This window comes from Clinocottus analis, unplaced genomic scaffold (assembly GCF_023055335.1).
Source record: "Clinocottus analis isolate CAN_PGR_092001 unplaced genomic scaffold, fCliAna1.0.p SCAF_27, whole genome shotgun sequence".
Classification (NCBI taxonomy): domain Eukaryota; kingdom Metazoa; phylum Chordata; class Actinopteri; order Perciformes; family Cottidae; genus Clinocottus; species Clinocottus analis.
Window position 1 is genome coordinate 4,394,090 of NW_027176009.1, and position 17,338 is coordinate 4,411,427.

The 17,338-nt window shown below is 41.6% G+C and overlaps 1 protein-coding gene across 5 annotated transcripts; it reads left to right on the top strand.

Moving 5' to 3' along the window:
* Positions 1-366: 366 nt before the first annotated feature.
* On the top strand, positions 367-17,223 carry hap1 (huntingtin associated protein 1). 5 transcript variants are annotated; one of them, XM_068592502.1, is made up of 15 exons: positions 367-587; positions 9,337-9,413; positions 9,632-9,748; positions 9,862-9,956; positions 10,606-10,714; positions 10,898-10,976; positions 11,063-11,193; positions 11,282-11,356; positions 11,896-12,107; positions 12,971-13,189; positions 13,366-13,703; positions 14,176-14,364; positions 14,574-14,676; positions 14,926-14,984; positions 15,495-15,581. In XM_068592502.1, the coding sequence occupies exons 1-14, from the start codon at positions 374-376 to the stop codon at positions 14,963-14,965; spliced, it is 1,998 nt and encodes a 665-aa protein (XP_068448603.1). In that variant the 5' UTR covers positions 367-373; the 3' UTR covers positions 14,966-14,984; positions 15,495-15,581. The 5 variants fall into 5 exon arrangements, with proteins under 5 accessions (XP_068448603.1, XP_068448601.1, XP_068448604.1 ...); XM_068592500.1 differs by lacking the exon at positions 14,926-14,984 and having other exon boundaries at positions 15,495-17,223; XM_068592503.1 differs by lacking the exon at positions 14,574-14,676 and having other exon boundaries at positions 15,495-15,673.
* The last annotated feature ends 115 nt before the right edge of the window (positions 17,224-17,338 follow it).

Below are 17,338 nucleotides of genomic sequence, written 5' to 3' on the forward strand. Positions count from 1 at the left end.
ATATTTTCAACATTGTACTCTGAAGTTAACAATGTAGGTTCATATATTTACCACTAGAGGGCAGCGTGCCATCGTAGGTGACAATTCATTTATTGCGGTTATTATAAGCGCTGCTTCCTTTCTGTCTTTGTTTTTTTCCCCCCTCATACATAAACCCACACTCTCACACATCTTTATACAAATGTACAAACACTCTCACACATCTTTATACAAATGTACAAACACTCTCACACATCTTTATACAAATGTACAAACACTCTCACACATTTTTATACAAATGTACAAACACTCTCACATATCTTTATACAAATGTACAAACACTCTCACACATCTTTTTACAAATGTACAAACACTCTCACACATCTTTATACAAATGCACAAACACTCCCCCTACTCAGATCTTTGTTCAGACCTGCCAGAGTTGGAGATAGTGAGTCTCCTGTCAGAGGGTCAGCCCAACTACACTCTTCGAGCAGACAGTGTGTTTGGATACGACAATGACGATTGGCTGCACACCCCTCTGCTGCCACCATCAGTCGTTTTGGGACTCACGCACGAGCAGATTGAAGAGACTTTCAAGTACTTCTGTGAGTGCTATTTTATGTACACTTGACATAGTATAGTGTGTTACCAGTGGCAGGCTCCACTTCATGTTGCTCAGTGAAGTTTTTGGAGATTGTACGGTGTTTTGTGTTTAAATGGTAACATCCATTTGTTTCGATATATTCAATATGTTCAAGTGACTAATGGGGGCAACAAAATGGACCCCACATAGATATAAAAATGTGTTCTTTATCTTTTGATGGATTTGGCCTGTTTTAAAATGGTGTGTCTGGTTCCGAGAAGTCCCCTGCTAAGATCTTGCATCAGCTACATTTTCTGCCATGACTCTGAAGATCTTTTAGATATCGCTTAGCTAGATTTTTTTGTTCTCCAACTCGACAAACTCCGACAACAACGGTGCCCCGTAGCACTGATCTATTCAACTCTCACAAAGTCACATGACACAATAACAAACAGAAAGTGAAAAATACAGAAGTTACCCTAAGTCCAGCGAGATGTAACATGGAATGATAACACCTCCTTTTAGGGCATTTGCTATTTATGTTTTCATACACACATTAGTTTAATTTTACCATATTGCTGCTTCGTTTAAGGGTTCATGCTTCAAGACGTTTTACTTCTGCTTTGCGTTTTTTTCGCCTTGGTTTTACAAGTTCAATGTTTGCAAAAGTGAAGTTATAAGTTTTGTTGAAGATTAAAGAAAGTCACTTTTGACAGCTGGCCAGGAAGTGGATAAAAGCAGCTTTGTATTTGGAAAATATTTGGTCAGCACTATTTCTACTTGTGTGTGAACTTAACATGAATTATATTCACGTTAAGGGTGACAATCATGGGCATCAGGACATTTTTCGAAAATTACTTGACATCTGTAGACTAAATGATGATGAATCAAGAAATTACTCTGCAGATTAATTGACAATAATAATAATCTTTAGTTGCCTGTTAACTTGTTTGCGTGACCACGTAACCATGTATCTTTCTTTGTTAATGTTTGGCCAAGAAATGAGAAACAACTGAATGGTGTGTGTGTGTGTGTGTGTGTGTGTGTGTGTGTGTGTGTGTGAAATGACTGGAGTGTGTGACGCCTGATCTCCCTTCATCTCCAAACACATTGCCGCATTTGTAAGTTGCAGATGTCAAATGTCAGCAAGCCGATTAACCTGCTGTCACTTGGCTTCCTAAGCATTTTCCACTGGAGCGCCGCACAGACGGCATAACCCAGTGGCCGCTCTGACCGCAGCAACCCAGAAATGGTTTATTATTAGATGTATAGGTCGTCTACGTTAAGGCTTGCTTTCGCACTGTTGCTATGTGCGCAAGGGATCATTTTTCATACTTTTTAGGGAATCATGTAAAACACTGAGATCTGCTCTCAGACTGAGAGCCTCACTTCAGAACAGTTTGACATTCAGAACACAAAGCCAAAAGCAAATCAGTGGCGCAGTCAGCGACACACCATTCAAACATGCAAATGTGCAAATGCCTGCTGTGTTTACTTTGCAATGACATCTGAAAAGATTAAGAAATGTTGGCTTTAAAACAGAAATGTGATTATGTCCATACTTTGACATTCAAAAACTAAAATATGGGCCACTATGCAGGCTCACTTCACCAGTTTCTCAGGAAAGATCTGCTGAACGGACTGAGTTGTTACAGCTTTCCATTACTCCTGATAACCTTGCCTTGGTGATAGGATTTCACGAGCTCGTATGGCTGCGTCCTCACAATGCTAGATAGGCTGTACCCTGCTGGTGCCAAGCCACATGTTTGTTTAGGACCAGGACCGACTCCATGGAGATCGTGCCACGCTACAGCACCCAGCTTGTGAACCCAGGGAGCGTTTAGCAGCTGAAGGGGCCGATATTTCAGACTATCAGAAGCAGATGGAAACGATTTCAAATGAATGCTAATGTTGCTATGTGGCTGCTGGATGTGTAAACAGGCAACTTGTTGCTAAATAATGTATAAATATTACAAGACGATGATATAACAATGTTGTGTATGCAACTTGTGCAACATTATATTGAATAATTATATATATATATATATAACTAGATTTATTGACGCTTTGCTGTCACTTTATCTAAACAACAACTTCACAACTTCTTAATTTCCATAGCTGCACTACTAAAGCAAATTTGTCTTTTGGAAAATGATTTGACTATTATATATAATTATTATTGTTGCGCGTAACAAGCCGAGCCAGCCCTCCGGGCCATCTCGCTGGGAGGCAATTGCCACCTCACGTAGCATGTACAACATCATTTAAAAACCTGTTATGATTGTGGTTTTAAGCGGATTAAAACTCAAGTCACATTTCTTTGGAAAGCACAACCAGAAGAACAAGGAAGCATTTGACTAAATGTTTTACTTAAGCATAACTTTCATGAAATGCAAAGCATCTGATCCACTTCAAAAGAGCGCAAGCGAAAATACCCACTCTGTGCCTCAGTGGTTGGCATGCCCTTCTTTTAATCAGAGGATCATTGGTTCAAACCTGCAAGTCCTTGTCGTTACGTCCTTGAGCAACACACTTAACCCCAAATTGCTCCCTGTTGCTGTGTCTACGGTGTATAGAGCTAAAATGTAAGTCACTTTGGATAAAAGCGTCAGCTAAATGAAATGAAATGTAATGTAATACCCGGGAATTAATTTGAGCGTACAGTTCAGCAGTTCACTTGTCTGGTTAAATCAACTTGCAGCATGAGTTCCTCTTGTAGTGGCAGCTGGCAGACTGAGAGTAGAGCATTTCTCATCTTAAATAAGTAATGATCGTTTATATATTAGACCAGCAATCCGAGCCCTATGTGGTTGTTTTGGAGGGTTGTGTTTCGCTGTGGTGCAAAACAATGTGGCAAATGACCTTTCAGGGTGTTTCCTTAGACATATATTGACCAGTGATATCAGCTGTCAGTTTGCAGAGACTTGTACCGGTGATATGGTGCTTATTATATCCTCCCATTGTGTGACAACAGTGGGCTGAGCTGATTTTCTCAAGATTTTGTTCTAACTGTTCTTAATTGCCTGTGTTGTGTAAGAAACGGCCCCTCGTGAATATGTTATACTAATAGTTAAAATAAGGTTAGTCTCTCAATGATCCATGTGACATAATGTCTGGAGAAGGTTGAATCAAAGATTGTAAATGTTATTACTGGGTGATGACTCAAGTACCTGTCATATCCTTGCTTGTTATTGTTGGCAAGGCACTTGAGACTTTACTTCCTTAAAACCTGTGTATATCCCCTTGCAGCATGTGTAGTTGTGTTGTTATAGCACTGACCTGTTAACTGCAACTGGTTGAACTATTACTGTACTACAACCATTACACATACATACGATTTACTTAAACCAATTCATTTAGAGGTGCTGTCCTCATCAATTATCCTCTGCAAAGACAGAGCGTAGAGATAGGAAATCACAGATTGTGAAAGATAGTTGTGTCTCCATTATCTCCTGCGTGCTACATTTGACCTGGAAACAACCAGTTTGGGGTTAAAAAATGTATGAGTTGGTTAATATTTGATTACAGGCAAACTGCTGTGTCTTGGGTAGCAACTGCCATAACACAGGACAGAGACAAGTTGGGGAACACGACCGGACACCGGGTGTAGAGTGACTGTGGACCGTTGCAGCACAATGGAGTTCATGGTAAAATTATTAGGAAATTCCTATTTCGGATCTCGATTGCTATGAAAATAAAACCGATAAAAAATGTAAAACTACATTTGTAGTTCCCCTAAGAATCTAGGAAGAAAAAGTTTTTACTTACTATCTCCTGGAAAGCAACCCTCACATGCTCACTATGACATTTTATTTATTAGTATAAGTATCCTCTTACTACAGATTACACATATCATTGTTTTAGTATAGGGAGAAATATATATTAACAGAGGGAATAAAACAAATGCTTATATTTTCTTTCAGTAGCTCCAGTAAAAACCCATCAAATCTCAGACTCTCAACACTCTATTGCTCCCATCAGACCCCTGTAAAGTGGGTGTGTCTGCACCAGCATAATGCAGAGCCCTCTCTATATCTGGTATTACGTATGGGTACTGAACGAACAGCCATTGGCAGGAGCGGAACCTACCATCTCCCTTAATTCCAGAGGGGTGGGTGGTCTTATTGCTGCATCCTTTTAAACCGCACAAGCATCCTCATCCTGGGTAATTTTTCAATGATAGCTAACGATACTTATCTTTTTGTGTTTAGACAGGGTCAGTGTGAGCAATATCGGCCTTTATGGCTTGTGGTTTAGATTTGTCTTCCTTCTTCATCCCTCCTCCTCTTCCTCCCTTCTTCGTACCCGGTAGTCCAACGTGGCCAGGTGAACGGAGGCAGGCATGACGACAGATGGCTCTTACAGTCTGAGGGATTATATATTAACCCCAAGCAGCTCAGATTCTCGTGCACACACAGGAACACAGGTGCATACTCCCACTCACGTAGGCTGCCGGCTATTGTTTTCCCAAACGCACGGGCCGGCAGAATGAAGCCAGAGACGGATTTGGCGTGTGACCTCACAGCGGACACACAGTAGTTCAGAGGAAGAAGGGGCTTAACTGATGGACCAAGAGGCAGAGGACAGCTTTTCTCCGGTCACCATGGAGGTGTGGAGCTTCTCTGCGTCTGAGGACGAGGAAGAAGAGAAGAGCACTTCCAGTCTTGTGATGGATGAAGTAGTGAAGGAGGAGAAGATGTGCCTCAACAGCAATAACAATAATAATAATAATAATAACAACAACAACAAGGAAATCCTTTGTCAGGAGGTGACACAAGGTAAGATACGCGATGCAGAGAGTAGGGGGCTGGTCAGTGATCTGCATCAGTCCAGGTTTAGAAGAGAGAGCAAAGAAAAATCAGATGGACAGTGTTATAGTTAATGATTACGTTGCCCTGCAAATATTGATGTCTGTCTGGTGTGTTTTGTTGCACATTCCATCTTCAAGGTCTTTGTTATCTCACTGCTTAAATACGTTATAGTGCAGTTCATGTACTGCAGGGTGCAGTGATGTCATTGCATCACGCAAACGATGATTACCATCCATCAAAATGCTGCTTGATTTTAAATCTCTTGTTGTGAAATTCATTTAGTTCAACCTGATTGTGCCACGAGACATTTCAATTTTGTAAATATACTTATAGTCCTCTTCGTGGTGTGAAGGTCAGTGTGTGTGTGTGTGTGTGTGTGTGTGTGTGTGTGTGTGTGTGTGTGTGCACGTGCGCAGCAGTTGTCATTGGCAGCATTCTTCAGAATTACAGAGAGAAATCTTGCCTGGAAACAGATATTTATATTGGTCAAATAAGATTTAAGAAATGACCTGAATACTAATACTTCCTAAGAAAGGACTCCTTCTGATTGTTCCTCGCGTTACTTAGTGGTCTTTGGTTCAGAGAGTGGCGGTGCATTAACTGGGCTGCTGCTTTGGTTTCAATTCAATATTGTCAGTTGTCTTCATTTCTTTTAATGTAATTTTAGACTTTTAATACAATATGTCCCAAAAACAAGTTAATTTGAGGGTGTTGCCCAGCCCTCCATTGATAAGCTGTTTGTTGCGACACAATTTTATTGTGTTACAGGGTTTTTAAAATGGATGTGTGTGTTTACCATGAAGACATCGGTGCTGGTTCTACATCTAAGATTAATAAAGGTGATCAATCAGTCAGTGTGAGCGGGAGGTCTCCTCTATGCCTCCTCTGAGTCGGGCGTTCTTTGTCTAAATGGGCACGTGGCTGGCACCGACATGAATGCTGCGACACGGGCACCCCTCCAGAAAAAAACGGACACTCAAACAAACACATTTCGACCAACAAGATAAATATATTGGATATATTTTCAGTTTGTTTTTCCTAATTTATATGTTGGACACGTTGCTGGTGCATTATTGTACTGATGCCTATATTGGCGGGATCTTTGAGCCTAAAATCAAGCTTTGGTTTTTAGTTAGTGATGGATCTGATCATGTTATTTCTAACTCCTAATTATTCATAGTGAGGTCAATGCTACCAATGTGAAATATATGGAACTGTTCATGGTCCACACAGATTAACATTAGTAAACTCTGTGAGACAAATTTGATCTCCTGCCAATCTTGTCAAGTCTGCACCTTTAGAACAACAGAGATCAACAGAGGATCAATGAGAATCTTGTTTTTGGCGCTTATCCATGCAGTCGTCATAAGTATAAGTCTGCAAGGTTCATTCATTAGCCTCAGTATTAGCAAGTCATAAGTTCAGGTTGGCTGCCTGGATTTAGCACAAACCCTAAAACCTCCAGCTGTCGTAGCAGCATATCTTTCCTTGACCTTCTCCACGCCGTGGCCCTTCAGGTCGAGCTGAAATAGAGCCGCAGGTGACACTTTGTGGGTGTTTAGGTGCATTGCTGAAGAATGCATTAATTCAAGTGCAAACCCATTTAATTACACAATTAACGTAATTGTGCGTAATTTAGGCTGTAGTTTATTAACATGATTGTTTGATGTACCCCCTGATTCAAAATCATTTAGTAAGTGCTGTACTGACCAGCCAGCAACATCTTGTTATCCGACATGGAGATGTTGACCATTAGGGTTTTTAGATGGATGTGAGTACTGCTATTAAACCTTTTGATGTAGGTTTTGATTTAATTAATTAAGAGTCAAGCTTTGAAGTTCTTTCTTGTCCTTTTGACAAAACCGCGATAACCTTTCACCTCAAGGTCCATTTAATAGTTCCTGTGGAGTTTTTAAACATACTCGTGCAGTGCCCGTGCAAATCCTGCCTAATTAGTAACGGCCTGTAAGGCCTCGGTGTTGCAGCTGGCCGCCCTCACGAGGAGTCGCTCATCCAAACAACTTCACTCTCAACGTCTCACTCTCTTTGGTCCGCGGCAATTGCACTCGCCAAGTGTGAAGCCGAAGAATTGTTAAGAGAATCGAATGCATATATACAGACACCATTTTATGTAGATGACAGGAACTTTGTCTGCAGATAAAGTTTGTTATACAACTGTGCATGTACAAATATCAATTTTGAAGACTTCGTGTCCATGTTGGCTTCAAGATTAGAATTTGAGAGTTTATCTATATGTCTATCCATCTATGTATTATCTCGACTTGGGGAATTTCTACTGCTCAGAGCGTTTGTGCCCCGCGTGCTTTGCACCCTAACTACTTAGCTATTGGGTCTCCAGGATATTTCCATTTAAGATCAGAATAATAATTAGAAATAGGAATGGTCATGACCTGCATTTGGAGGCAGGGTAGTTAAGTTGTGCACGTTTTATTCTTCTCTTAGAGATTCAGTTTCCAATATGATTTGTACGTTTTGTCATCTCGGTGTTGACACATTTATCTCTTCTGACATTTGTCTGGCAAAGCTTTTTTAATCAATGCTTTCACCGCCCCACGTGTGAAACTTATTTTTTCACGTGTTGGTTTTGCGTTACGCTTCAATCTACTTAGCAAAATGAATGAAATGACCTCTACTGTACAATATATCCCCTCAGACTGCTGTAGACATGAGTTATATTATATAAGTCATGGTCAGCGCAGTAGTTTAGCCCGAGCTTAGGTTCTTTCCATTAGGCTGATTAGATACTGATACAGCTACCCATTCACTGTGTTTCTAGGCCGAATTCAAGGACCTCGATCTAATTACTTTGCTGTCTGGCAACTTCCCATCTCTTTAGTCCAGCAAAGTCTTCCACCAAAGTAAGATTACACAACGATTTTGTTTTAGAGGGATGCGGTGGCATTCAGAATTGCACGCTCGTCGAGGCAAATTCTCTGGTCCAAAAACACAAAACCTACAACTGCAGTTACAAAAGAAACGCACAATTGAAATGACAAACAATCACAACTTCACAGTGTTTGTCTCACAACCAGAACAGTAACAGTAATTACTTAAATTAAGAACCACATCAATGACTCCAATGGCTGGTTGACCTCACACATGCCTTCACTCTTATTGACTTTGAAGTGGACATAAACAAAACATTACCCGGGATGTAAACAAAGTTTCAGGTCAATAGTCAGTCGCTGTTATCCCCTCCATGCTGTACATGCCCTGCTGGTGTGCCTATATTGGTATCCCGGAGAACGAGGTCTTAATAGCCGTCTTATCTGGGCTGAAAGGGATCAAGCTAAGAGGATCAGTATCTGGCAGACCGCATGACGATGCTGTTGTCTGTCGCTGTGGAGACTTCTAGAAGAAACGAGGTTTACTTGAAGATCTCATTCGTACAAAAACGACTGTCGTTAGTCTGGGTGTGTCCATTTGTGTGTTTTTACAGGTTAATAGTTAATAATAAAAACTGGGACCAGGGTATGTTTATGTGGGCAGCCTCTCCCCACGTGTGTTCATAACAATGCATTTTTAAATGTCATACTTTTAATCAACAACCCGTTTTCGTCAGAGCAGTAAAAAACCTTTTTAAGAACAGCTCTGGACATGTGATTTGATGGCCAAGAAACAACAATAGCAGAGTTGCCTCTTTGTCACACAAACAAGCCCAATGGCCAAGCAAAGCCAGGCCCTAAAAAGATATACTGCTTCTAAAGTCTAACAGCATTCATTTCCAAATGTACTGTACTATCTGTGTATTACTTTTCTATTGTGGCAACGCTGGCTTGTTCAGTTGCTAGTTTAAAAACTGAAATAGAGGAAGTGATTAGCCAAAATAACTTATATCTCATGACAAATAATTAGCAAGACTTTGTTGTTTCGTGTGTGTGGTTTTCCAGCTCTGTCTCTGCCTTGATTGAAACCCTCTCTCTCTCTCTCCGCCCTCAGTGCTGTGTTCGGACAGAGTCGGCCAGGTCACCAAGACGTATCATGACATCAAGGCAGTCACCCACCTGCTGGAGGAGGTGAGAGACACACAGATGAACGGGACCATAGAGGATTAAAGTTATCTGCCTCATTCCTGTTTGTCCCCCCTAACAGCACTCTTGTGTTTGTCAGTGCAATCAGAAAAAAAGTATATTACATGTATAACATCGGCCACATTTTTACAATACATAAATGTACAATGTCGTCATTCATTCTTCCATCAACTTAATGTAGAATTTATGCTTCTACTTTACAGAAAGAGCGAGATCTTGAGTTGGCAGCGCGAATCGGTCAATCCCTCCTAAAGCAGAACCAAGAAATAACCGCACGCAACGAGATGCTGGATGAACAGCTTGAGATAGCAAAGGAAGAGGTACAAACCAACCTCTTGTCACAAGTGTCTCACTGAAATATGTGGCCCGTTTCACATTGTCAATATGTTGTGTACTTATAGAGTCACGTGACACTGTTTACTGCACGTTCTAGATCGCTCAACTACGCCACGAGCTCTCGATGCGAGACGACCTCCTTCAGTTCTATGCCAGCACCGAGGAGATCGAGAACGCTGAGTCACAATCACCGTGAGTTCACATACACACAACCGGACATATTAAGATTCACAAAAACATATGTTATTAGTTTGTAAGTTTGTGACTTTGTCCATATACTTAAAAAAGAGAATCGTTGTAATTTATGCTCCTAATTTCTATCACCCCAATTGAACAGAAAACCTCTTACCTTTGAATAAACGGAGTAATAACTTTTTGATATGTCTAGTGCTACTTGGGCCTTTGACTAAAACTTCAAACAGACGAGGTGTACCCTACTACATTATCCTTGTTCTCGTAGCATAAAATGAACAGAACCCAATAAATTGTGCTGCAATGTAACTTCATAACACAAGTGAAACACGCCCTACCTTCTCTAGTTAATTCAGGGATATAAAAGTCCGAAATATTTATTATCTTCAGTGGACTTAGTCTCTGTGTCAGCGAACATAAAACATACAGTGGAACTCAGATCCTCTCAAAGTTTCAAGCTGTTCTTTATCTCTTTCCCATCAGCAGTTTATTGTTTTAGTACATGTCTTACCGCTCCTTCCCTTAGAAAGTAATTGTATAAAATAAACATTTGTTTAGTTATGTTGTTCACTGGTTCTGCACTGTTTTTCTCTTTGTGAGAAAAACATGAAGGTGTCTAATGCAGACACTCTATCTTTTCTTGTTGTAGAACAAAAAAAACCGACTCATGCAGTTCTCTCAGCAACTTCGTCCACTACGACTTCCTGCAGCAGAAACTGAAGGACTTAGAGGACAACAACCGCAAACTGCGATTAGAGGTACGCAAGACTGCAAAGTTCTCCCACAGAGTGAAATGAAATGGATGAAATGTTCACCATCATTACTATGACCATGTCTTCATAAAATCTAGCTTTTGATATTGCACTCTTTACTTAAAGAACAATAATAGTTTTTGAATTGCCTCCAGCATTAAAACCATGACATTTTGACATTTCCGGCAGGCCTGTGAGCTCACAACGGAGACGGCCAACTACGAGGAGCAAGAACAGGAGCTGATGATGGTGTGTGTGGAAGAACTCTGTAAGTGGTACACTCTTGTTTCAGTATATGAAAGTAACGCACAGACGATCAGTTCCAGGTGTATTTACCGGCCTCGTATATTTCAGCGTCCGTTAATAAGCGGGTTGTCGAGCTGTCAGAGGAGCTGGCCCGGAAAGTGGAGGACTCTCTCCGACAACAGGAGGAGATCAGCTCACTGCTCGCACAGATTGTTGACCAGCAGGCCCGTTGCAAAGGGGTGAGAGAACGTTTCCAAGTTCTCTACCAATATACCTGCGTCAAATCACAGTAAAGCTCTTCTCACTGTCCCATCCCTGTCCCTCTAGATCACCCGTGAGAACGAAGAGCTGAACCAACACCTTTGTGCCTCCCGTGAGAGCCAGATTAATCTTCAATCAGAGGTAAATCACGTACAATCCCTTTGACAAAATATACTCACAGTAGTATTAGGATCCTTTCACTTGCAGCAACACTGGGTGTGTAAAACTGATGTGTTTCTACTTGTGGCCTTCATCAGTTTAATTCTTGCTTGAGCTCAATTTTATTTTCCAAATAACTACAATTAGATGTAGTCATTGTGTGCCCAGCCGAAATGCTCCTGGCAGACATTCCTCACTCAACCAGCCCGTCCGCTGCAGACCGTCAGAGGTCTCGTTCATTTTGGGGTTTTGAATAGCTGCCACTGATTTTCCAAGATCACAATAGTAATGGTTTTACGTTTACTCAAGACCTCTATGAGTATGAAGAGAAGGTTTGTGTGTCACACAGCGCACTGTGCATACAATGTTTAGTTGATACTTTCTTAATATGCAGATCAGCTACCCTAAGAGCCTTCACACGGTTACCCAGAAACCCATTCTCTGCATGCCCACACAGACCTGTTTGTATGTGTCTTTGCAGATACTATATCATCAATATGTCAATGTTCCCCTGTCTGCAGCTTAAGGACCTGCGGGACAAGTACTCTCAGTGTGAGGACATGCTCCGCGAGGCCCGAGAGGACATCAAGAACCTGCGTAACAAGAGCCTTCCCAACAGCACGGTGCAGCGCTACACTGCGCTGGCCTCCGTCCTCCCAATGGACTCCCTGGCAGCTGAGATAGAGGGCACCTTCCGCAAAGGCATGGACACCTCGACACCCTCGGAGTACAAGTAAGCCCGTGAATGTGTTTGAGTTCTTATGCAGAAAATGTCTTCAGAGTTGGTGTATTTCACTGAATGTTGCTTTAAACGCTAAACTGACATTACAAATAGTAACACCATCACTAACGTTGGGTATATTTCACCCAAAATAATATCAGTAATGTACCTGATAAAATAGACTTAAATATACTTACTCATCAAAATACATTTGAATACAATAATACAAGGAAAATTGAAATACTCTTATTTTATTTTTATTTTTTTAAATCTGGTAAATAATTAGGGAATCGTCCGCCCCTGGCGTTACTGTTCTAGCGTTAAAAACACAAGCTTTTAGGAACTAACAATATATTTATTGTTTATCTAACCGTGTTGGCTTGTAACCCCTTGCAAAGAGTTATCAATTTTGTTTGCATTTTTGGTGGTTAGAGTCCTGTTGTTTGAGACACTTTTTATAAGATACACGTAGTGCTGAATTTGAGTTTATAACAGATTTATCCTGGTCAGATGAGAACATCTTACCTTGTTCTCTTTCAATTGCTACAAAGTTCTCCTGTAACAAAACATATGGAAAGGATAAAGTAGCACCCCTCCTGAAGCTTGAGTCCTCTGGGTAACTTACATACTGGGGTGATTGACAGGACAGATTTGTGCCTTCATCTTGGGGAGCTGGGAGTCTGTGCATTTCACTCTGAAACACCCTGCATAAACATTACTATTGAGCATGATTTGCTTCTGAATAAAAAATAATTCATACAATTTACCTACTGTTGCATTTTGGGTTTTATGCTGTTGTTGTTTTTGTTGTCCTCAACTGAGACGAATAATGTGTCATCTTTTTCTGCCCACTCACGGCCCGTTTCTCTCTGCAGGAACCACCCGTGGCGTGTGTTTGAAACAGTGAAAGTGGTGAACAAAGCCGTGAGGCTGCGGTCTCGGTGCCACTCTCCAGGGCTGCCGGGCTCCAGCCCGCTGTCGACTCACTCCAGCTGCGACAGCACCCCCCGAACCAGCTACTATTGCTCAGATAATGCTAGCCTTACTCTGGAAGACAAGCCCAGCGTCAATAATGTTCAGAAAGAAGACAACAGGTCTGTTTGAATATACATGCAGGATAATATCAAATAGAAAATTCCATATTATAGTTTATTGTATTTAGAAAAAATGATCTTCTTTATGACTAGTTTAAAATGTTTTTATAATGACTAACCCGCTTAAAGGTCCAGTGTTGAAGCAGCTAAAACGGTGCCACATCTATTTACCGCAGACTTAGTGGGCCGAAGCGTCTGGGCCAGCCGGGCACACCAGGAGGCCAGGACCTTGAAGCCGCCTTGTGCAGGCTGTCAGCCCGCCAGCAGAACCACTCCTCTGAGCGGCCTTTCTTCGATGTGGAACGTGAGCGTAAACTCCACGCCTTGGCAGCAGACTGCGATGAGGGCGAGGGCTCCAGTGGCTTCCTGACGCCAAATGACAGCCTGGTCTCCAGCCCAGCGGCCTCAACGGGCACCAACTACTCCAACGGCAGCTCACGGCCCTCCTGGGGCTCCTCAGGAGGATCTAGGTCCTACCTGCCAGACCGCCTGCAGATCGTCAAACCCCTGGAAGGTAAAAGTCTCAGCTGGATGCTGCGTCTCATCTATTTGGAGTTTAGCCCGGTTGATGCGGCGTCACGATGGAGCACAACATGCTGATCATAGTTGACATTGTTCTGTGATCTTAATTAAATACCACCGGGGCTAAGCTGTTCAGCTCTCAAACGTATTCTCAAAGAAGAAGAAAAATGGAAGAAAGGCAAAAGTTTAATTACTTTTTTTTTCTTTTACAAAAGTAGAACTATCATAGAATACGATATGTGTCTAATATAAATAAATATATAATAATTCCAGACCATACTGTTCCCTTTTCAGTTAAATGACATTAAAATTAAAACCTAAACAAAATGATTTCAAACTTTTTTTCTGGTTTCAAGAGACAAACCATCTGAAAATATATCATAGTAACTGGTATAAATAACACGTAACTGCATCATATTACAACGCTCTTCAACCTCACTTCTCTCTGACTCTCTTGTCGTCAGGCTCGGTGACTCTGCATCAGTGGCAGCAATTGGCCAAACCAAACCTGGGAGGCATCCTGCATCCACGTCCGGGCGTCCTGACTAAAGACTTCAGGGAGCTCGAGGTCGACATACAACACGTGTACAGTCTGAACGACCTGGAGGAAGATGAACCAGACCTGTCGCAGCTCTCTGGAGCACATGGCATGGGTAGGAAACACAGTTCCAGCTTCATCATTCTCTGCATCTCTTTTACAATTCATGTTTCCTGCTTCCTCTCCTGCTTTCTATTGATTATGTCCATCAATTGAATGGTATTACTTTAGCTCCCAGCCTCAGTAGCTCTTGTAGTTCCTCATTGAACGTAACTTTCACCATGTGTAGTTTAATGTGCATTTTCTCCCTCCATGACTTCGCAGTCTCTCCACCTGGTCCCAACCTCCCTCAGACCTCTCCCAAACATACCATTAACACCTGCCAAGTCCTGCAACCCTCCCTTCTCATCCCATCCTTATCCACTAGGTAAGAATACATGCTGGTAACAGCAACATTTTAGCATGCTGATTTGTGTTATTTGGTATTGTTGGGATATACATGTGTTGCTGTAAACTTTGAACAGGGAACCCCTTAAAAAAAGGGTTTGGTTCATTAATCCACAACTTTTTTCTTTGCAGTGTCACTTTCATTCAATAAGTGTGGATGTTCCAGATGTCCTGTTTTCCATGATGCTTTTCCTTTCCAGTTAAACTTCTGCTCTTTACCTCTGAACAGTGGCAGAAAACGTCTGTCGAGGCTCTTCCTCCAACTCTAAAAGGCGCCTTCGGGGCAAAGTAAGAGTCGAGGGTTATGGACACATTATGCATACTGGAACTTATTCTTAATGACGGAGGCACAGGACCATGTTTGTATAACTAAATAACACCACGGCTTATCATTTAAGAAGCTTTTGTTTAAGGTTGTAGAGATGTTGAAAAGACCATCACTACTGAATGGAATAATAATGCACTGGGCTTCTGTCGCCTCCAAACATCACTAACTTGTTTGAACTTCTCACATGTTCTCAGCTTGTTATGTTTGAATGTCTCTTGACCTTTTTAAGGTTTTCATCTCGGCAAACCAGCAGATCCTGTTTCATCACCGCTGCCGCACTAACATGGTGTCACTCATCTTACAGTAACGATAGAGCGACACTAACAACAAATGAACTAACTGTTAACATGTTATTCTTCATCTTTACATTATTTGTGAATGGGCTTGCATGTTTGTGTTAAAATAAACAGCTTTGTTTAATTATATATTGTGTTTTAGATTTGAATTGTTGTTGTTTTTTCTGTTAACAGCCTTCACTCTTTCGGCTTGCCGTCTTGTCGGAGCTGTGAGCTCGTGAGCACTTCATCGCCATCCGACCAGCGGCCCTTTGGCCAAGGAGGCCCGACCCCCACCAACACCACACATGTAACCTCTTCATCACTGGGACTTCTGCAGCTGCTGCAAGAGCGCGGCATCTCCGCCTTTCCTCAGCCACTCCACCACCTACACTACAACCCGAGTACTAAACCTTCACCCTCCGCAGTAACAGACAAATGTGGAGTCTCCCCTCCGGACAAAGAGGGGCGAAGGTACAATTTCAGTTTGAACTTGGTCGAGAAGCTTCAAGGTCTGGGGTTGCACAGAGTGGCAGCCTGGGGGATGACGGGCCGCAGTGGAAGAGAGAAGCAGTGAGTCGTCCGCTGAACGTTTGATGAGGACTGTTCATCACTTCCTGCTCTCTCATTCACCGCAGTGACTTTACATGCAGCCATGTGATCCCCACTGTGCAGTTCAGGTGTCAAAACACAAGCCACAGATTGGACTAGAGCCATACTTTAAGTTGTCGGTAGTGACCAGTAATATTATTTTCTATGAATGATAATGTGTGTGTGTGTGTGTGTCTGTTTCTGTGCGTGTGTGTGTGTGTGTGTGTGTGTGTGTGTGTGTGTGTCATCTTCATCTCAGGAAAAGCACCTGATTATCACAAGATTGTTTTACTTCTTTTTACACAAAAAAAAACCATCATGAAGAAAATAATGTTTTATACTGTGTTTCGTGATTGTCATATTTCACGTTTTCTCCACCACTGGTTTAAAAAAACAACTCATCAGTTTCCAAAGTGGAACATCCCTCATGTGTGTATAACAAAGTAACAAAGTTGTCTTTTGGGGAAATTAAAAAGGACTAATTGCAGTAAGTTATTGTTAGTTGAAACCACAAAGTGAACCGATGTTTTCACACTGAAGAACTTTCAAATGCACTAAAATGCACTCTGGTATTCCTGCTTGTTAGCTGCTACATTGAGCATGTTGTATATAAGATTGTCAAATATACTGAGCTAAACACTTTGGACGTTGATCAAGGAGCAATTTGATAGCAGATTACGCGCTGACGAGACTAAAAAATGGTGATGATGTTGACGCCCTGCAGCCGTCTGCCCTAAAGTTCACCACATGCTTTCCCGTAGCGCGTGTTGACATGGCTGCAGCATACAGTGCAGCGTCACCTGTTGGAATATGTAGACTTCATCCTGAGCGAAACCTCACCAAGATGAAGTCAGATTTGCGATGCATCAAAGAAGGTGAATAGGATTTTTATAAGCAATATGTACATTTACTGCACTGTGTTCACTGAAAATATTGCTTGTACAAAATCTGCTGAATTTCACATCATCAGGAAGTTTTTTTATTGCTGGGAGGTAAATACAATTAAAATATTTTTGGGCATTTGAAGTGAGTTCCCTATAACATCAAGAGGAGTCCCAATTTAGAGATGAGCAGAAGAGGAGTCCTAAATATTTAAACCGCATGTTTTTCTTTGAAATCTTTGTGCACAATCAACTGTAGCAAAAGGGCATAGGATACTGTGGATTAAAAAGGGAAGAATTCACAAACACATGTTTAAATAATTGGTGTTGTGACTTAAATCAACCAAACTGCTGTTTCTCTGCACCACTGTTTCTCTGTTTTGTGTTAGCATCAGAGCTGTATATGTCAGTGTGTGTTTAAATTGTACCACCTGTGAATAAAACTTTGCATTTCCATCCAGCAGAGCTTCAGACGCTTCTTGTTTACCTCAGCGACGAAGACAGATATGACTATGGTGATACTTCTGCAAAACAGTTTTATTTCAAATTTCCAGTGTAAGTACAACA

Bases quoted from the DNA above. Each gene is read 5' to 3' on its own strand.
- hap1 (XM_068592500.1), top strand. From the start codon at position 374: ATGCACAAACACTCCCCCTACTCAGATCTTTGTTCAGACCTGCCAGAG. The intron at 9,749-9,861 runs GTACAAACCAAC...TGCACGTTCTAG, and splicing joins TTGAGATAGCAAAGGAAGAG to ATCGCTCAACTACGCCACGA. The intron at 14,365-14,573 runs GTAGGAAACACA...ATGACTTCGCAG, and splicing joins CTCTGGAGCACATGGCATGG to TCTCTCCACCTGGTCCCAAC.